At 36.7% G+C, this 22,598-nt stretch overlaps 2 protein-coding genes and 1 pseudogene across 2 annotated transcripts; all 3 read right to left on the bottom strand.

The window, feature by feature from the left end:
- Nucleotides 1-3,305: 3,305 nt before the first annotated feature.
- LOC125468126 lies at nt 3,306-4,049 on the bottom strand (annotated as a pseudogene).
- Nucleotides 4,050-12,237: 8,188 nt separating this feature from the next.
- LOC125469047 lies at nt 12,238-13,585 on the bottom strand. The gene is made up of 4 exons (XM_048565942.1): nt 13,244-13,585; nt 13,003-13,131; nt 12,357-12,768; nt 12,238-12,311 (listed from the first exon to the last, which is right to left on the bottom strand). The coding sequence occupies exons 1-4, from the start codon at nt 13,583-13,585 to the stop codon at nt 12,238-12,240; spliced, it is 957 nt and encodes a 318-aa protein (XP_048421899.1).
- A 6,459-nt stretch (nt 13,586-20,044) lies between these two features.
- Nucleotides 20,045-22,127, bottom strand: LOC103929345 (transcription factor CPC). Its single transcript, XM_009338536.3, is given in 4 exon segments — nt 20,045-20,340; nt 20,343-20,377; nt 21,323-21,410; nt 21,696-22,127. Coding segments are annotated over 4 exon segments (276 nt in total). The 5' UTR covers nt 21,748-22,127; the 3' UTR covers nt 20,045-20,239.
- Nucleotides 22,128-22,598: the final 471 nt, after the last annotated feature.

Genomic DNA, 22,598 nt, shown 5'->3' with positions numbered 1-22,598 from the left:
ACCAGACATTGTTACTACGTCTAAACCACATTCTCACATGAGACGTAATTTTTCTAAAATTAAAGACCTACTGCCAAACTAAATAACCACGTTACGTTTGCAGCTTGTCATCTTCTCTCAAATATTTTAGCTTATCATAAATGTTCACCCTCATATGCAGCATTTCTTGGTGAGATCTCTGAGTATCGAGAGCCAAATACTTTTCGAAAGGCCATTCTTCATTCAGAATGGCAAACAGTTATGGCAGAAGAGCTGCGTGTAGTAAACGACAACAACACTTGGAGTATTGTCACTCTTCCATAAGGCAAGAAGACTGTATGCAGCTGTTGGATTTACAAAATAAATTCAACTCTGATGGCTCTATCAAGATACACAAGACCAGATTGGTGGTTAGGGATTTTATTCAAACCTTTGGGGTGGACTATAAAGAAACTATCGCTCCAATGGCAAAGATGAATACAGTCAAAGTTCTTTCTGTCGTCGTGAATTAAGGTTGGTCATTATTTCAAAGGGTAAACTACGGTTTAACCCCCTAAACTATATTTTTTGGTAAATTAACCCCCTAAACTATTTAAAATCAGTCAATTAACCCCTTGCCATTAAATTTCGTCCACCATTCCATCAAATGCAAGCGAAAATTAGTCATTTCATTGTCAGTTCTTACTTGTCAATGGTAACCACTAATAAAATTATGACACATGGACACAAAATAATGTGTAAAACATATAGCATAATAAGAAAACATAAATAAATAAAAAAAAACCAAAAGTTTATATAACGAACCATTTCACATTGTCATTACACATTATTTTGTGTCCATGTGTAATAATTTTATTGGTGGTTATAGTTGACAAGTAAAAATTGATGATGGAAAACTAGTTTGTTCTTGAATTTGACGAAATAGTGGATGATATTCTATCGACAAAGGGTTAATTGGCTAGTTTCAAATAGTTTAGGGGGTTAATTTACCAAAAAAATAGTTCAGGGGTCAATTTCAACTGGGCTAATAGTTCAAGGGGTCAAATGGCAGTTTACCCTATTCTAAATGGATGTAAAAAAATGTGTTCCTTCATGGAGAACTTGAAGAGGAGGTGTAAATACAATTACCTCCAGGTCACTCTCAATGATCCATTGAAGGCTTGGTTTGTAAGTTGCACAAGGCGATTTATGGCTTGAAACAATCTACTCATGCTTGGTACTCAAAATTAAGTTCAGTCTTGGAAATGGTGGGTTTTACAAGAAGCAATGCCGACTCCTAACTCTTTGTTTGTATTGGCTCAGTGGGTAAACTTGTGGTTTTGATTTATGTCACTACAAAAAAAATGAGCACTGCGCACAATAAATTATATGTGCCATTTGAGGTCAAAAAGCACCAACAATTGTGCTCATAGACCAATAGCAACACTGCAGCTACCATCTTTGTGTCTGTGCCCTCTATGGGCGTCACCATTACTAAAAGGGCACAATAGACTGTTTGGTGCTCAAAGAGGCAGGCACAAATAAAGGCCTTTTTGTGTCCTTGTTTTGACAACTTGTCAGATGACCTTCTCCATCCACGTTTGCACTATTTTGTTATTGTGCCCAGTAGGTTCTATTAAAAAAAAAATAGAAATGTAAAATTTTGAAATAAAACCAAAAATTTAAAATTTTCATAAAATCAAAGATGGCAGTCTCGACTGTAAAAAGCAATCCAATAGTAGAAATGGAATGTCTATAATGAAACTACATAAATATTCCTCATAAATAACATTTTACAAGTGTTCAAGATAAAAGACCAACAAAATAATGAGATTTTCCTATCAATGTATCCATGCATTCCTACATATAGCCACCCATAACTGATTTTACCCTTTTTCCCAGCTCGGTGGATTATGCAATCACCTTCCTGAAATCCAAACCAAAGGAAAAATGAAAAAGGGAAAGGATCACATATTTCCAGTGATGTTACCCAGACATCCAATCAACATTGAGAATTCATTAGCTCTACACATATATGATAACAATAAGAGTTTTATTTTCTCCAACAAAAAAGAGAACATTTTACCATTGGTACAACTAAATGTCCAATGTACCTTAACAAGACAAGGAAGCAAATCCATATCGACACTGTGAACCATAATTGTAGAAGAAAGTTCATCCTCTTCCTGGAAAAGAAAGAAATTTAGTAAATATAAGTTTCATAAAAAATAAAAAAATAGTTATTTTATACATAATAAGAGCAAAACATTAATAGGACCTCCAATAATGTTGTATATATTTCAAGCAAATAAAAACCAAACTTATTAATGTATGGTACATTAACCACTTACAAAGATGAGAAATAGCACGAAGGTAAAGTACACCTCTACAATACAATATATTCCCGTCAATCCTGTAAAAATATGTATAATCCAAAATCAAACATTATATACAAATAACAAGTCATAAAAAAAATAATAAATTGAAAAAACTTCTGTAATAACAGAAGCAAAATTTTCATCAAATGGATTAAGGCAAAGGCCATATCTTTCTGATCCAACGGACAAAGTTGAGCAAACTAGAAAACAAGAAGCAAAATGTGTGATGCTTAGGGGAACTAATGAACAAACATTGATATTTGAATCTACAAATGCCTCTGCTAAACTGCGATTTACCACTTCTAAATCTACTACAAATTTGTACTCCTAAATCACAATCAATTAGTAAGGCACATGAAAATTCAGGGCATACAGATAATCAAGTTTGGGAGGAATCACGTGAGTCACAAAATTGAAATACACTGAGGTTTTTTTTAATTATTCAGTGCAGGGAGCTGGTTTTATACCTTCACAACCTCGTGTTCAACATACATAGTCAAAATCTTTCATAAGAACGCGAAATCAAGAAACGGGTAGGAGTTTTACTTTACTCACTTTATAGCTTAAACAGAATCCTAATGGTGATGGTGTAGATTATTACAGTCACCTGAAAGTCAACTAAAGCCTAAAGATTCCCGTACACAAATACAGCTCATAACTATATTCAGATTGCGTGTGCATGTCAAATCGTAAAATCCTCATAGCAAAATCACAAAGAAATGGTATTATAGCAAGAACTATTTTTCAGTCTCCAGATATTTTAATAGGTCACAGAGCGATGAACTGATGTCTCATGCAAATAACTTCTAAAGTCAACAGGTCACAAGTCCACCAAACCACATTATACGCAAGATACACATACCATCTTAAGGCAAAAACGCTTACTGCTTTTTAATCACTTTTATGCAGATTAAGTAAAACAAAAAATCAGATACTGCACATATAGTAGTAAAAAACAGTCTTTTAACATTACTGGGTAAAAATTAGCATACCATCCAATGATGGGCACGGTGCCAACATGAAAAAGAACTGGCTTCCATTTGTATTCGGACCAGCATTCGCCATCGATAAGATGCCAGCTCCAATATGCTTCAACTCTTGTTTTATCTCGTCCTCTTAACTTTTCCCTGAAACTCATTATACAAAACAAGTTCTTCACTATGGTTCTCAAATCTAATTAAAATCGGGGGTAAAAAAAAAAAAAAGCAAATTTCAATACATTATGGGTAAATTCAAGGGAAATTTTTTTTTTTTTTACCCATAAATGGATTCGCCACCCTTTCCTGCCCCGGTGGGATCACCACCTTGCCCTATGAAATCCTACCCCAATTCCAATTTAACCGTCAGTAAAATATATATATATATATATATATATATCTAATATTTATATACACTACAAAAGCAGAAAATATGAAACCTGGATGATTCTGTGAAATTACACTGTCATAATATCCTCTGCAAGCGAGCCCGATGAAGTTCCTGCAAGTCCTCGGCGAGTGTTTGTAATAAAGCTGCTATTGTTAACGATTTGAAAACACAAATAATGTCAAAGATACAAACTTTATGGATTGAATTGTCCGTTTGGTTACTGAGAAAGTGAAAGAAAATTGAAGGGAAAGTTTGGGAAGAAGGAGAATTTACCTCGATGGTGAAGATGGCAACGGTGGTTTCTAGGGCGGCCTCCAGCGACCCTTCTTTTTTGCTTGCCCACATCTTTCTGACACGAAGATTCTCCGTCATCAAATCCAGATCAATGTAGCTTGAAGAAGACAATAGTAGGAAAGAAAAATCAAATAGATCTATATATTTTTTGAAAATCAAATCAAATAAGAGAGAACTAGAGAGAGACCGAATCTAGGAGTTATGCTTTGGTTGGTTCATCAAAAACCACCAGATCGGGAAAAGGAAAAGAGATGGACCGAATCTAGGAAGGTAGAGAGAGAAAGGGAGTCGGAGACAGAGATAGAGGCGAGAGAAAGAGAGTCTGAGGGAGGCAGAACAGAAGATGAAAGTAGGGAGAATGATAGATGAGAAAGAAGGAAGAGGAAAGAGAGATCATTTTTACCTCTTGCATCGAGGTCCAATTCCGGCAGCCTTTGCCGGAAATTGGCAGGAAAGCCCACGATCACCGTTGCTTAGATGTGAAATTGAGGAAATTTGGCTAAGAATTTGGAGAAACAAATTTGGGAGTTGGAAAGAGGACGACAAGAAGATTCTAGAGGTATAATTAGACGGTCGTTGGTGACGGGTGGACAGCGGCTTTGTTGCGTGAAAGAGGAGGGACAGGGGGAAGGAGGAAGAATGGAAGACTGCTGCGGAGGACAAGGAGTAGAGTTTAAGAGGGGGGAGAGAGAGGAAAGGCATGAACTAATGTAAAAGAACTGAAAATGGGAAAAAGTAAAAGCAATGGACACGAAAACCTACTTTTAATTTAAATATATTACATTGGAGAGCACGAAAACTCTTATTGTGCTTCCGTAAATTAATAAACAAATCTCATTTCTGACATTTAAAGGTGACATCGCAAGTAGGCACAAATACACTTCATTTTCGGCACAAACCAGTGTTCCTTTTGCTTAGAGAGCACATATAAAATAGTTTTGTGTTCAATGATACTCAAAACGCACAGATATGTATTTGTGCTCAAAGAAATTGAAAAGGACACAAATCAATTGTGTTCTTAGCCCACTTTTCTTGTAGTGTGTTGACAATCGTATTATCACTGGTGATAATATGGATGAGATTACTTCACTTAAAAGGGATCTTCATAGGCAGTTTGCTATCAATGATCTGGGCAAGTTAAAATATTTTCTTGGAATTGAGATGGCAACCTCTTCTAAGGGTTTGTTTCTAAATCAACGCAACTATGTGTTAGATCTCCTAAACGAGTCAGAAATGCTTGACAGTAAACCAGCTTATACTCTTTTGGATTGCAAGTTCAAGGTTGATATGGAAGGTGACTTGCTTTCTAATGTTAGCTATTATCAAAAGTTAGTAGGCAAATTAATTTACCTTACTATTACTAGACATAATATCACACATGTTGTGAGTTTAGTGAGTCAGTGAGTCAATTCATGCATTCACCCACTGTCAAACATATGCATGCTGTCAAACGAAAACTGCGATACATCAAAGGCTCTGTAAGACATGGAATTCTCATGCAAAATCATGTTTCCACAACCATTCAAGGTTACACTGATGCTAATTGGGCAGGCAACGCCTTTGATTGAAAATCAACCACATGTTACTGCACATTTGTGAGAGGGAATCTAGTCACTTGAAGAATAAAAAATAGAATGTTATTGCTTGATCAAATGCTAAGGTTAAATACAGAGCTATGCCGTAAACGGCTTGTGAACTCATATGGCTTAAAAGTCTTCTTTGTGATGTACACCCATGTCTCTTATGTGCAACAACCAAGTTGCGATGCACATCACCTCCAATCCTGTCTTCCATGAATGCACTAAACATATTGAAGTTGATTGTCATTATGTTTGAGCCCAAGTCCAATCTAAGGTTATTCAAACAATGTTTACTCACAGTCATGATCAACTGAAGGACTTGTTTACCAAGGCATTGGATGTTTGCATGGATGCATCGATTCCAGTTAGCCGCAAAGGAGGAAATAAATGTGCAATCTTCTCTGCCCTAGATGCCCCCTAGTTGCACCCTTCTTGTCAAATAAGCAATTACGGTGTATCTTACTTTATCCTCTTTTCTTGACTTTAAGGACCAAGGGTGATGTGTGCGTGTGCTGCATGCTCCCTTATGTTGCTGTATGTAATGGTGATATGCACTTCTTAACATAACACAGAAAATACAAAAAGAAACCCTTCAATTTACAACATGTACCTATATTATCTTCATTTGCATTTCATGTGTCAGAGACTACAAATCAAGGAAGTACTTTCCAACTAGATATTATTGTTTCTATTTTTACAAAATTAGATTACATATGCTTAACTAATAATGTAAATCTAATCATTTCATATTTTATTTTTCTCTTGTAGGCATTTTAGTTTTCATTAAATAGTGAATAATTGAAGTCAATTGATGCTAATTAGGTTTAATACATTTAAAACCCAAAACATTTCATTAGCATTTGAGTCAGTTGATGGAATTTCAAACAGGTGAACACCTTGGGGCTTGTGAGTTGTGTCACCTATTGGTGATCTTGGATTAATTAGTTAATATCCACTTTTGCTTCAATTTTTATTGTTTGAATCAAATGAAAATTCTTGAAAAAAAAATGAAATGAAAATGTAATTCAAAGTTCTAGAGGGTCGGTAAATCAATAGCATATATAAATGCAAGATTTTCCTCTAGTCACCAATTACAAAAGACCCAGTACAGATTCGTTCCTAAAAAGTCAACAAACTTGGTTACATCAAGCACCATCGTCAATACACTAAACAAAAGTTCAAACTACAATCTCTTTGACTACAAATTTGCACGACAAACTAACCTTAGGTCTACACAATCTCTTTGACTACAAAGTTGGGCGCGTTGCTGATTTCTTGATCTCACAACTACGATTGAGGAAGGAACACATCTCGACCTTCGGGTTCTAGACCCTGAAGACAAGGCTACTAGTTTTGTGAAGTTCAATATCAAATTCGGCTTTCAATATGCTGTTTATCCAAATTGAAAATGTATTGGTGGAAAAAGAAAATAAAAATCTCTAAGTTGTTGAGAAGTTTCGCGTAAAGCGAGAGTTTGCGCATGACAATTTGTGTGTTGAATTGGAAGAACTTTACTCGTTGCCACTGCCTCTGTATTTATAAGGACTAGTACGCGGCTGATAAGCTCTAAAGTTCCACCACGCTACTAAAACTCTTCCACCGTTCAAGCTTCGGTCAAATCCTGATCTCTTTAGTGCAATTTGTATGCATGAATTAACAAACAATGCTCATCCAATCCAATTACCAATCCACGTGCAGCCCTGTACCTGATCAGAACATAGACATTTGACCAAAATGTCTTTCATCCCAATCGCTTCACTTCCACGCCAATATTCCCTCGTTATTCAAATCAATTGGAATTTAGACAAATATTAGGTTTAAATAATTTAATATATTACTAAAAAAATAATATCATGATTAAAATCACAATATAATTTTTCAATAATAATTAATAATCATCTCAACCACTTTGTCATTCATCGGTCTAAAATTCTGCTCATTCAACGATCTTGATTACTCGAACCGATAATGTAAAATCGGGTCCAAACAATAACATATTAAAGACAGACAAACTCTCAATTGAGTTTTCCTTTATAAGTCAAAAAGTGGTAGTTTCATCTTCAGAGGAATAATATTTCCAAATAAGTTATTGGGTTTAGCTTAAGTGACAGGGAGGTATGAGCATGTGGAAAGTTGTTCATATGAGAAAGTTAAGGATGTTTACAGAAATTTAAATGGAGTTGGGCTATTTTTTTCATTGTCAATTGAATTAATTTTGGAGTGGCACCTCAACTTTCTTTATGATATCAAAACAAATTAATTTATAAGTTCTTCAAATCACCCGATATGTGTTTGACTGAAGTGCTAGGATGCGTGAGAGATATGTAGAAGCATCCCACATTGAAAAGTTACAAAACGAAAAGTTACGAAACCTTGCATAACTTTATAAAGAGTTGAGCTAGTTTCCAATTATTAATAGATTCCTAATTGGAATCTAATGTTATTTAAACTAACTTAAGTAATAGATTAAATTAAACCAAATTATACTTGAAAGTGCATGTAACCAATAAATCATGCTAGACCTAATTAAACAACTAAAGGATAGATTGAATTGAATGGATTAAAGACTAAAATTAACAAGAAAAGAAAAAGATAAATAAATAAAATAAACACACGACACACATGTTTGAGAAACAATGAAGCATAATGTTGTGAATCCACCAATGACAATCTTACTTTCTTTTTCTAAAGGCAACTACTAGCCAACTGGCAAGCTAATGTTAAGGGTTGTTCTATATAATGTATGAATTAATCCATGACAATGTTCACAAAACTAGTATTGAGACTAGCCTAGGCAGTTTTTGGGTGGGGCTATCAACAAAACACCTATGCCTAACAAGAGTTGGCTATATGCTCATCTAGGTGTTTGAGAGACATGCCTGAGGCATTGTCAAACCACTAATTGGATGTTTGAATTAAAAAATAAAAATAAAAAATCCCAAACCAAAAACGACGTCGTTTTGGGCAGTGGCGAAGCCACGTGAGGACAAGGAGTGGTGACCGCCATTCCCCTCGCTGAAAAAACAAGGCTAGAGCGCTGGACAGCCCCTCCCCTCCTGCTGCTGCTCTTTGTCTCCTCCGGTGTTGTCTGGTTCTGCTTTGCGCGCAGCAGAGTTGCGTGCAATTTTTTTTCAAAACACCCAGGCCAAAAACTTCAATGATTCCACCGTCTACAACTCAGGCCCAACACCTGCATTGTCTGAAACTCTAATGCTTGCATCATCTGCAACTCAGGTCCAAGGGCGGCGCATCAATCGATCCCGCCAAATCATGCCGATCTGCGCATTCTGCATTTCCTTCATGAATCGATCGACAAGTCTTTCAGGTTCTGGTGGGGTTCAACCAGGTTGTGCCCGGTTCCTGAATTTGAACGAAGAAAAACAAAAAAGTAAAGAGGAGAAAACTAGAACCGTCTGGAAATGAAAAACAAGAGAAAAAAAAATACAAAAGGAAAAGAAAAGGTTGAGAGAGAATTTTAAAAATGATAAAATAATATTTAGATTTTAAAAATAATTTAGTATGTGACTTAGTCCGACATTGCACCAAACGTTCCATTATTCTTATACCAGTTAGTCCATGCTAAGCCAGGCCAGTCCGAGATAGTCTAGTGCAACAAACGCACACTAAATTTATAATCCTAACCTTAATAAATTATTTAATACGAATTTTAAGGCCATTGAGTTTGATGAAACATTGGCTAATCTTCCTGTAGACCCTGGACATAGACATCGAATGCTTGATTATCCACCTAATTATCGTGAAGCAATTCGTAGACACTATCTCCAAAATGATCTTTGTCAACCTAGAGACCACATCATGCCATGAAAAGTTAGCGACAAAAGATGTTTTATTATCAGTTAGTTTGATAAGTTTAAGTGGTTGGAGTATAGTATATCAAAAAATGTTGCATTTTGCTGTTATTGCTATCTTTTCAAATGTGATTTCGATCAAATGGGTAGCATTGGAAGTGATGTCTTCACTGAGAAAGGGTTTACAAATTGGAAGAAAGGACCCTAAAATCTTTGAGTCTATGAGAGAGGTGTTGGAAGTCTTCATAATAAAGTTGTACAAAAGCTTCTTACATTGGCTTTGGTGTTACCGGTTGCAACCGCTTCGGTGGAAAGAGCTTTTTCTACTATGAAGATTGTGAAAACACTATTGCGTAACAAAATGGGAGATCAATGGTTGAGTGATAGCATGCTTGTTTACATTGAGAAAGATATATTTGCTTTTATTGATAATGAGCCTATTATGCGACGTTTTCATGATATGAAACCTCGCCGACAATAATTGTAATTTGTTTGTATTGATAAATTATGGAAGACATTAATATATAAAAGGATTTGGTTGTTGCTATTCTTTTGAACCTTGCAATCTTTTAACTTCGCCCCTCCCCTCATTTATTCCTAGCTTTGCCATTGGTTTTAGGCAGGATTTTATAAAGCTCAAACTCGTCTTTCTCACAATCTCACTTCGCGAAGGCATGAATGATCTTTAAGATCATTATGGTGGTTGCTTGAGGTTTAAACCTTGGATTATAATTTAATTAGGGTTGGTTTTTGCTATTATTTGAAATAGAGTGAACTACCGATTTAGTCATTACATTATTACCTAAGTGAAAATTAGGTCCTTAAACAATTTTTTTTTTCTTCTAAAAAATCAGCTCTTAAACTAATAAGAATTTGCTAATTACCTCTCTAATATTAGATTCAAAGCCATTATATCAATTTTTGTCAAATTTAAGGAAAAATTAGGTTCTCATCCCTCTTTCTTCTATTGCATTGATTAAAAACTTATTTCTTTTTAATTGTTTATCAAGATCCCTAGCTTTTAATGAATGTCATTATTTTAGTTATAAATTATTTACATATTAATTGATACACCCCGACCTAAATCGAGGCATGCTGACCATCATGTGAGGGTGATATAGCCATGTGCGTAGTGCAGAAGCGATAATGATACGAATATGTGGGTAATTAAAAACCAAACTAGCTAATTTACACTAGGTAAGTAAATGAGTGCGAGTGAAGATGTTTAAAACACAGATACACATCATCAGTGCATAGATAACCTAAGTTCAGTCCAACAAGTAAAGTGTTAATTATACAGGATGTAAAGGAACCCTACATTGTTTGGAGTCTATCAAAACCACCATAGAGTCCTCGTGAGCCACCAACATGAACGTCTAACTAAAACCTGGAGGGGGCGCAAAACAGAAAACGTGAGTGGGCAAAAACAAAGCTTTTAAAAACCATTTCTCTTTTCAAAAGTAATAACCCCTCACCGTAAAACCCATATAATTTCCCAGAAAATAATAATACATATGTATTTATAGAAATCAAGCTTGAGAGTAACGAAAACCAGGTATATGCCATGTCACTATCTCAGCAGTAAATATGTAAGCCAGGTGATATAAATCAATGTAAAAGTGATATGCCAGCCTTAGTCACCTAATGTGACCTATACAGCACTAAACCTACACACGAGTCGAACCACATAATGTGGTATGTACGACAGGCTGGGTGTAAATAAGTACGCTCAAGTGCTACGATCATGTGAAGGTTGTGCGACGAATCGCAGGTCACTTACGGTCGGAACCACCTAATGTGGTCTGTACAACAGGCTGGCACCTGACTTAGATCCAAGTTGAGCGTGCGGTGCGGGAGGTGAACGATCACGTGAAGGCTAGGCCCTGGCCACGGGCAGAGCACTAACATCGGGGTGCAGGACAATGAGCTCTACGTGCATCAACTCATAATCAACTACCATGTAACCATATCGTCAATATATACTCACCTGAGCTTACCTAGGCCTCTGCAGCATCATGCAATATTATGCAAAGCTATACTAATGCATATGCTAAAATGTAAAGCAAACATGACATGGCATTTTAAATGAAATTCTATTTAAAATAGTTTCTGGGAAACACACACACACACACACATATATATATATATATAGAAAACCAAAAGCCCACTCACTGGTATGTAGCAGGGTCGTAACCCCCAAGTCTTGCCTCGCTGCGCTCGTCCTCCAAAAACATCTCACCTGATGCCATTAGTATATTTCGTCAAAGTTGACGGAATATTCTTTATGGCTGCTGCCAATTTTCAACTACAGCTACTATCCGTGGGTTCACCTGAATGCCCTGAACTGATATTACATGCCCTAAAAATGCCACTTGATCTAACCAAAACTAGCATTTGTTGAACTTAACATACAATTGGTGCTCCCTCAATTTCTTTAAAACCAAAATGAGATGTCGAGTATGCTCTGCCTTAGACTTAGAATACACCAAAATATCGTCAATAAAGACAATAACAAACATGTCGAGGTATGGCTTGAATACCCGATTCATCAGGTCCATAAAGTTGCAGGTGCATTTGTTAACTTGAATGGCATCACGAGAAATTCGTAATGACCATATCGAGTCCTAAAAACTGTTTTAGGTACATCTTCACTTCTAATCTTTAATTGATAATACCCAGATCTCAAATTAATCTTAGAAAACATGCAAGCACCTTGCAAGCTGGTCAAATAAATCATCTATTCGCAGGCAACGGATAACGATTTTTAATCGTTACTCGATTCAGCTATCGATAATTGATACACAGCCTCAAGGTCCTGTCTTTCTTTCGTACAAATAAAACTGGAGTACCTCAAGGTGAAATACTATGCTGAATAAAACCCTTATCAACAAATTCTTGCAACTGAGTTTTCAATTCCCTCAACTCTGCGAGACCCATTCAATAATAAGTTAAGGAAATAGGATCTGTACCTAGGAGTAAATCAATAGTGAATTCCACTTCTCCATCTGGTGGTGATCCAGGTAAGTCATCCGGAAAAACATCAAGGAAATGCCTAACTACCCGTACATCCTCCACATGAGTAGGCTTATCCTCATTCAATACCACGTGAGCCAAATAACCCTGACAACCTTTCCTCAATAACTTTTTAGCCCTCACGACAGAGATAAAGCCTTGCCTTAGTCCACTACGTACACCCACAAATGTAACCACAGGCAAGCCCGGCCGATGAAAAGTGATTGTCTTCTCATAATAATCCATCTTGGCACGATTGTAATGTAACCAATCCACGCCCAAAATAACATCAAAATCAATGATATTTAATGGAACAAGATTAACTGGCATGACGACGTCCTCCACTAGAACGTGACATCCTTGATATACCTAGGCATTGAAAACTCTAACTCATAATCAAGAAATGTGGGGTAAGGTTGCGTCGTCTAAGCAAACGTATGAGAAATAACAGAATGTGTGGCACCATAATCAATCAATACTCTAGCAAAATGGCAAGAATATTTAACGTACCCATAATCAAATCGGGATTCTTCTAAGCATTCTACAAATTGATATGATGAACACGGCCCTAAGGCTGTTGTTGTTCTCCACGACCCCTGTTACCTTGATTTCCACATCTTTGCATTTCACGTCCTTGACCAGGATGATTAGGCTGCCTCGATGATCCTGCACTGTTAGAAGCAACCTCAACGTTCTAGGACTGCCCTCCGAGATTCCACCGTGATCCACTAGCTGAATATGTTGGATATAGCGCATAACCTCTTAGATATTGAAGTGTAACCACTCTGCTGATACAGATCATGTAGGTACTGATACTGTCTTCCAGAATATAAAGCTATATCACCCTGATTATGATATGCTCCACCATAACCCGTCTGGTGTAACCACTAGGCCCTGGAATCTGTTGATTAGGAACTGGTGGTGGCAAGGGAGATGGCTGGAGTTTCTGTTGGCTCTGTGGGCACTGGAGAGCCCGATGTCCCATTTGTTCACAAACAAAACATCCACCTCTGTTGCCTTGTCTACAATCCCCAAAATGCATATTATTGCATCTGCGACACAGTAGGGCACCTGTACAGCTATAATCTTTTTGTCTCTGGAACCGGAAACCTCTTAAAAATCGGTCGCCTCTTCGCTGAGCAGTAAAACTCCAACCCCTACTAGAAGAACTATAACCTAGTATCATTTCTCTTAAAAGTTTGAGTCTTACGAGGTCACTGCGATGACTGGCCTTTATCTTTATTACTATTTTTCTTCTGATTATTATATTTTTCTTCCTTTTGTTCACTATCACTGGGCATATTTTCAGAATCCTCAACCCGCAGTAGAATCTCAGAAAAATCCTGATATGTACAGCAGGGAGTCGTGGTCGTCATAGAACGCCACATCTTTTGAGCACCCCACTTGAATCGTCGAAGCATTTTAGCAGGATTCTCAGCAATCTCCAGACAATATCGAGATAAATCAATGAACTTTCTAAAGTACTTATTAGCTGACATTTTCCCTTGCTTTAATTGCGAGAATTCTTGCCTTCTACAATCCAAATACTCTAGAGGTACAAATCTCTTCTGGAATAATCGCTTAAAAATCTCCCAATCTGTAGTTTTTCAGGTGACAACTGAAAAGATTCTTGCCTCCACCAGGATGTAGCCTCTTTACCCAAAAACCAAGTAGTCGTCTTGACCCATCTATCCTCAGGGAAATTCCCCTGTCACTGCATCACTCGATAGGTTTTCTTGACATGGTTAAGCCACTACTCGGCTCCATCTGGTCCCTCATTGCCCACGAAATTATTCAACTTTAAGTTATATATGGTCTCTAAGGGGGTTCTTTAGGGAAGACGAAGTGAGAAGTGAATGACATTAGTAATAGCCTCCCTAAGTTGGGTAATATCCAGAAAATTAGACTCAAAAGAGGTACGTGGCTCTTTACGAGGCGGCATGGTTCTGACATAAGACCTCAAAATGATTAGAATACTCACAAAATATGCAGGACTGCCAAACCTAGGCTTTGATACCAAACTGACACACCCCAACCTAAATTGAGGTATGCTGGCCATCACGTGAGGGTGAAGTAGCCATATGCGCAGTGCGAAAGTGATAATGATACGAATATGTGGGTGATTAAAAACCAAACTAGCTAATTTATACTAGGTAAGTAAATAAGTGTGAGTGAAGATGTTTAAAGCACAGATACACGTCATTAGAGCATAGATAACTTAAGTGCAATCCAGCAAGAAAGTGTTAATTATACAGAATGTGAATGAACCCTACATTGTTTGGAGTCTGTCAGAACCGCAGTAGAGTCCTCGTGAGCCCCCAACACGAACGTCTAACTAGAACCTGGAGGGGCATAAAACAGAAAACGTGAGTGGGCAAAAACAAAGCTTTTTAAAAACAATTTCTCTTTCCAAAAGTAATAACCCCTCACCATAAAACCTGTATAATTTCCAGAAAATAGTAATACATATGTATTTATAGAAATCAAGCTCGAGAGTAACAAAAATCAGGTATATGCCATGTCACTATCTCAGCAGTAAATATGTAAGCCAGGTGATATAAATCAATGTAAAAGTGATATACCAGCCGGAGTCACCTAATGTGACCTATACGGCTAAACTTATTGCTCATCAATCCAGCTGAACTCACCTAATGTGACCTGTACGACACTAAACTTTCACACGAGTAGGAACCACCTAATGTGGTCTGTACGACAAACTGAGTGTAAATAAGTAAGCTTAAGTGCTACGATCACGTGAAGGCTGTGCAACAAATCTCAGATCACCTACGAATCGGAACCACCTAATGTGGTATGTACGACAGGCTGGCACCTGACTTGAATCCAAGCTGAGCATGCGGTGCGGGAGGTGAACGATCACGTGAAGGCTAGCCCTTAGCTACTGGCGGAGCACTAACACCGGGGTATAGGACAATGAGCTTTACGTGCATCAACTCATAATCAACTACCATGCAACCATACCGTTAATATATACTTACCTGAGCTTACCTGAGCCTCTGCAATATCATGCAATATTATGCAAAGTTTTATTAAAGCATATGCTAAAATGTAAAGCAAACATGACATGGCATTTTAAACGAAATTCTCTTTAAAACAATTTTTGGGAAATGCATATATAGAAAACCAAAAGCCCACTCACTCGTATGTAGCAGAGTCGTAACCCCAAAGTTTTTTCTGGCTGTTCTTGTCCTCCGAAAATGTCTCACCTGACGCCGTTAGTATATTCCATCAAAGTTGATGGAATATTCCTTGTCTTCTCCGGTGGCTTTGCCGGAATCCGACGCCGGTCGCCGCTGCGTCGTCATAGCTCGAAACAACCGGCCAAACTTGAAACTCGACAAACCCGAGTGTTTCGACGTTCTAACTGCTCCAAAATTAGCCTAGGATCCTTATGGAATCGTTTAGGACACTTTTTGAACCTTAAAATCCTGTGAAATGCCTACGATCATGTCGGAGTAACAGGGTACCTCGCCGGAGCTTATGGTTCTTCACAATTTCGACGTCCTTTCTATGAACAAATGGTATGCAAGGAACTCGAAGGTCGTCCTTAGAAGTTCGATCTGTGAGGTTTTGGTTCAGTTTAAGTGTGATGTCTTCGGTTGTACGGACAAAGAAGAAAATTCGAGAAAAATGGTGAAGGTGGGTTACGTATGTGTGTGTGCGTGCATGTGTGTGGTCGCGGTTAGGCCACTTTAAAATGGCCTTAAGCCTTAATTGGGCTATGGGATTTAGGGCCTAGCTAATTGGTCCAAATAGAATTAAAAACAACCCAATCTCACCTATTCATCCGTAACGTTTTCGTTACGAATCCAATTCGGCCCTAACTCGCGTCAACACACTCATGACGTCGAATACAATTGATCACCTTAGCGGAAAAATAATTTAAAACTATATACATACATCCACGTCACTAAGCCTCGAGGGCATAATTGTCATTTTCATGCATTCAAGGATAAAATATATAATTATTCGGGACGGATCGTCACATTAACATAATTAAATTTTATTTCCAAAATATATTCATTTAAGAAACATTACATTTGGTATATTTATATTTATGGTTAAACTTTCTATCATATGTTTCTATTTTTAGTTTATATCATTTTTAATTGGTAACCTTTTTTCAAATTTTACTATTACAACAAAGGTATGATGGAACCAGAGCCATCTAAAAGTTCACTTAAACCTGTTTATTTAAAACATCATGAGTTTAAAGAGTTCAACTCTTACAACATACTCTTAAGATACTAAAACACTTTATTCTAAGTACAACTAGGAAACAAGCACACACATGATATGGCTATCCATTTAGAGACAGGTCATCCTCAAATTCCTCCATGCTCCCATGTTGCCAAAGAACCTTTACCAAAGGAATAGTTTTGGTATGTATAATCTGTTCCTTCTGATCCAATATTTGAATAGGTTTGTCCTCAAATGACAATTGATCATCCAGGTTTAATTCTCCCCAATCCAAGATGATCAATTGTCATTTAAGGACAAACCTATTCAAATATTGGATCACAAGAAACAAATTCTACATACCAAAACTATTCCTTTGGTAAAGGTTCTTTGGCAACATGGGAGCATGGAGGAATTTGAGGATGACCTGTCTCTAAATGGATAGCCATATCATGTGTGTGCTTGTTTCCTAGTTGTACTTAGAATAAAGTGTTTTAGTATCGTAAGAGTATGTTGTAAGAGTTGAACTCTTTAAACTCATGAACTTTTAGATGGCTCTGGTTCCATCATACCTTTGTTGTAATAGTAAAATTTTTTTTAGTTACTCTTCATGCCCTAATTTGATTATTATCCTTATTCTCGAATTTGGGGTGTGACAATTTGGTATCAGAGCCTAACCTTGGCCGTGATGTGCTAACGAGGATGTCGAGCCCCTAAGGGAGGTGGATTGTAACATCTCACATCACCCAGGGGTGTGAATCCTGTAAGCCTTATATGTATATTTCCATCTCTACCTAGCACGAGGCCTTTTGGAGCTCACTGGCTTCAACGTCCATCGGAACTCCGAAGTTAAGCAAGTAGCGCGCAAGAGCAATCCCATGATGGGTGACCCACTGAGAAGTTCTCGTGTGAGTTCCTAGAAACAAAAGCGTGAGGACGTGGTTAGGGCCCAACGCGGACAACATCGTGCTACGGTAGGAGTTGAGCCCGGGATGTGATGGGAGCCTGGGTCGAGATGTGACAATCAAACATATGAAAATACATATTAATAGCAATAATGAGATGTACAAAACCAAGGGACTTTGATAAAAAATTGAATACCATTAGGCATAGTCAAAGAATGTTAGGGGCTAGGGACCGGATCTTAAGTCTCCCCAAATTTAATTCACATGACTTGATGGATACACATTGAAGGGTACATAGGTAGTTTTTCATAGTTTAAGGACTTATATTTTTGACGAAATAGTGTGTGGACTTAATTTTAGAGGTGAATTAGTCGCAAACTACTCAACTTTAAGGGCTTATAGGCAAGAAAGTGATGACATTACTCTCTAAAATGTGTCAAATGACTTAAGTTGACAAAATAGCTTTGAATATAATATTAGAGATTAATTTAGCAATTTTTAATGAATATAAGGACTTATTTAACAAAAAAAAAAAATTCAAGAACCTTCAGGGACTAAATCGACAATTTACCCTTTGATTTATATGTTTACTTTTGAGAAAAATCATGTCAACCAAGTAAGACTAGCTCGATATTGGTCATCTCACTAATTTATCTACTCTTTTAATCCTAGTTACAATAGACCTAATTGATTGGTCATACTCATAGATTTATTTAAGTATCTAGATGAAAAATCCTAAGGATGATCCGTCAATAGAAATTCGAATCTAGAATAAATTAACCACAAAGATTAAGAATATAACACGACATATAATCAAATAACAATTAACAAAGTACTTTAAAAATATTTATGTCATGGCATCATCATAAACCTTAGAAAATAACTTGGTTACACATAAAAATAAAAATAAAAGAAAAATAGAACCAATGATCATAGCAAGGTACATCCCTAAGCTCTTCTTAACGAATTTGTAAATGGTGTGTTATGATGGTATGTGATTATGTGGGGGATATGAGAGAGAGCTTAGAACACCATATTTATACTCGAGTTAAAACACTAAAAGTTATTGTAGAAATTCTCCTAAAACAATTCAAATTCCGCAACAACTAATGACACAAACTAAATCCTTCTTGGATTAGGAAACACATAGACACATCGTGCCTAATTTGGGGTCGATTCAGCTACTGGAAACTTCTGGAAAATAGAGAACTTGTAGTTCTATGTCTTAGCTTTTTAAATGTATATTTCACAGTCACTAGAAAAAATTGGCGAAGCTTTCAAATCTTCCCCCACAGCTGCACAGTTCTGATGTGAATGCACTTCTGTCATATAAACTTTCAAGACTGTGAATGGCTCCATGAAAAATTATGAAATTTGGACACCACAATCTTCAATCTCTTAGCCTCCTTCTCCAATTGGCCTCGCATAAAAATTCCTCCATAAAGTCAATTTATCAAGAAAAACATTCTGAGTGCATATATTAGTTGAAATTAAAAAGGAAAGTAATAAAGTTCTTTTAAAATCAATTCCTTAACCAAACCTAAAAATAATTGGTATGAAAATATAAAAAGTAATGGACCTATCACAACTCCGAATCAGGTTGTGGTCAGAAAGTGGAGAGTACCTAATTGAGATGTGTCGTATCATCATACGACTCATATGAAACTTCACTTTTTGGACATATAAGACACCACAAAATCCAAAATTACATTGAAGATTACTAGATGAAAGACCCCATTGACACAGTCGAGCAAGCAGCTGCTACACCAACTCGCATTCATGTTGCATGTTCGTTTGTGGCTTTAATTGCAAATTCCACGTACAACCCTAGTCTCCCCGATCTTTAATGAATGAGTACTACTACTCTTTGATAAAAGAATCGGGTTCGTTATTGATGCTCATGATTCTCACAGAAATGAAGTGCATGCAGTTTCCGTTCATCCCCCATCGCCCGTTTTGCGTACATGTTTCATGTATTTGTAGACTAATCGCTTCTTGCATACATTTATTGTATGTAAGAACGTTAGCAATAAAGATTGGGCAAAAATAGTACTGCACAAGTTATTCTTGCTTTGTATTTATCAAATGTCAAGATGAATAAATTGTGATATAAATATATGAAAATTTTACGAAATCTTAGAGTATTGAATGTTCCATCACTTAAATCAACTCTAACGATTATAGCATTGCCCATAAACATGACTAGAGATATACTTTCAAATGGATTTTTCCCTTTTTTTTTTTTTTTTTTTTGGTTGGGAATGAGGGTTGTTGGAGAATTTAAACTTCGAAGTTGCATGGATATACATACACACACATATGTATATATACGTATATATACTGAATGAAACCCTAAAATTCAGCGAGGGGAAGATCGAGGCCAGTCATCTGTTCACAAAGGAGAACAAGACAAAGCTGTATAGGCCAAACAGTAAATGCCAAGTACAGGGCTCTAAAAGCTCAAAGATCTTTCATTGATCATTCTCCAATGTTGTCTTTGTCTTTGCAGTACATGAGAGAGAGAGAGAGAGAGAGGAGAGAGAGAGGGTAAGTGGTCTCAATTCAATAATTTAGCAGGACAGGTGAGCTACAACTACCTCACCTTGTGACACACGTAGATAGGAGTTAAAAAGGAAAAATAAAGAAAAAAAACTAAAGAAAACAAATAGAGGGAAAATTAATTTTTCTTTAGCCTAACCTAATTACTGCCTAGCTACTGACAAGGGGAAAAATAATCATCAGGAATTGTATCGGTTATTGGTTGTCGTAAGCTCCGTTCTTCTTCTACTTGCAAATACTTCTCCATGTCTCATTAACCAGAACCTCTCTATTTCTTCTGCTTTCGACCTGGAATCCTCCCAGCTATAAGAGCCCACCTGAGCGATATACAAGTCTAGTTAGAACCCATTCTACAAAATCACTTATATATATATATATATATTTGCACTAGCTAAGACCGAAATAAGAGAAAATCATTGCATGATTCTTGCACTTTGCACATTCTAATAATAAGAGAAGTACATATGGTTCTTAATCTCTCATATAAAATTGGTTGAAAGGTACTTCGGTCCATTTTGTTGAAAGACGCTCAAAGTTCGAATCTTCTCTCACCAATAAAATATAAAATTACATAACAATATTTTTAAATTGCTGCTAAACCCAATTGTTTACAGACCGGAGGGGTATTCACCTATCCTGACCCATGATGATTTTCCACACACTCTTAATTAAATTGGTGGTTGGATTGGCAATCAACCATGTTCCATGTTAGTGCCCCTCTCTCTAACCGTGGAGGGAGATCACCCCCAACCAAGATTTCTCCCTCCCGTTAGGGCTCTTTCGCAAAATCTGTGAAAGAGTAGGTTTCTAACTTCTAAAGCATTTTCCTTAGCATATGGATATAAGGGAGCAAATTTTTTAACTTTTGTCAACCAGGAAGTAGGTTCGAATTGATGACCTCTAAATATTGAGAAGAAAAAAAAATCACTAAACGGATATTTAGATGACACTCGTAAACTATTATATGGTGAAATAATAATAATAATAATAAATATGATGGTGGTAGTTGAGGTGGAAGTACTTAGGTTTCAAAAATTCTTAAATGTGAAGGCTGCATTCATCACAATCACAATCACAATCTCAATCACCTGGTCGACCCGATCATGATATTTCACTCATGATCTGGCCCGGTCGAATGATCTGCTTCTCACCTTTAGAATAAAGGATCATATATATTTTTTGCCTAAAAGGGAAAAGGAAAAAACCAGTCCTTTTTTATGGTGAAAGTCAGAAAGAGGAAAAAATGGCACATTTGCAATTACCTGTCTCCGACAAGCTTATACATTCTGCAAATGAGATCTTCTTCTTGTTCAGTCATGTTTATGAACTCCCACTCAATGCTGCTTACCTCTGCAAATTACATGCAACAAACAGAAATAAAGACTTTAAATATTGGAAACAACCAATGCTGCATCAATTAAAATGGTGTAGCATGGTAACAAGTTAGTAGAAAGAAGCAAATAAATTAACCTAAAGTTTGCTTCTTTTTTACATTTTTTTCAAATGAAAAATCAACCAAAGAAAGAGTGAAATTTGAGCAAAAAGAAGAAATGAAGAAAACCCATTAAAGATTGAACAAAAAGATGAGAACCCAGAAAATTATTTTGGGGAAAGAGAAAGGGTTGGATGGTTTGCCTTCAGAGCGAGAAGTGCTAGTCTTGGCTTGTTTTCTGCGGCGTCTGTCCATGGCTTCTTTCTTCTTTTTCTTTTTTTTTCAAAAGTTGGTGGTAGTGAATTTGAGAGAATCTTAGACTGAACAGAGGAAGAGGAACTCAAGTAAAATTTGATGAGGGATAAAACTAACAGGAAGAATCGGATTAATAGTTTTCTGAAAGGGATTTCAGAAAAACAGATTGCTGGGTTTTTAAGGAGCGCTTTTTTTTTTTTTTTTAATTTTTACTGAGAGAAGAGCGTGAATGCCTTGGAGAAGAAAGCAATGGAAATATGGAATGGCAGGTCCTACCGAACAAACAAAATAAAATTCTGTTGACTTGTAGTTGTCCCTGTAGACAATTGTAGTTATCCCTGTAGACATTACTTTACAAGGTCAAAGACTCAAAGGGTTGTTGAATCCACACTTGTTAATTTACATCAATATCCTTTAAATTGTATATGTAAATTTGTTTTATCATGTGGAATTTGGGGTTTCTATTGTATTTTGTCAGAGGGTTTGTGATGGCTACACTTGTACAAGGTGAAGTGTTGCACTCCCAAGCTAACTAGTGCTGCATAATTCCCTAGGTTGAAACATGAGCGGCCAGATAATTGGTACATAATCACCATTACTAATTAACTAACAAGATGTTAATCCTTCAGGTATTAGTTAGTAGTTAGTACTATGGATAACATTAATTAACACATAATTCGATGTGTTCCTGACAAGACAACTAGTTCTTGATATTGACTGACACACGAAATACCTACAAGCACAAAGAGACTACTTGCTAGAAAAGCCTATCTCAAAGAGAAATTGTGCTCCCTCGGTTTGTATTTTGTTTACGTGGATTTGGATCTTATCCGGATTCAAATTATGGAAAT

Source organism: the organism of the source record quoted next, unplaced genomic scaffold (assembly GCF_019419815.1).
Source record: "Pyrus x bretschneideri cultivar Hongxiangsu unplaced genomic scaffold, Pyrus_bretschneideri_v1 Contig40, whole genome shotgun sequence".
NCBI lineage: Eukaryota > Viridiplantae > Streptophyta > Magnoliopsida > Rosales > Rosaceae > Pyrus > Pyrus x bretschneideri.
This window is presented reverse-complemented; position numbering and strand designations above follow the sequence as displayed.

Coding starts and splice junctions, on each gene's coding strand:
- LOC125469047 (XM_048565942.1), bottom strand. CDS start 13,585: ATGATACTAGGTTATAGTTCTTCTAGTAGGGGTTGGAGTTTTACTGCT. Junction 12,769..13,002: donor GCAAAGATGTGGAAATCAAG/GTAACAGGGGTC, acceptor TTCAATGCCTAG/GTATATCAAGGATGTCACGT. Junction 12,312..12,356: donor CACTATTGATTTACTCCTAG/GTACAGATCCTA, acceptor TGGGTCTCGCAG/AGTTGAGGGAATTGAAAACT.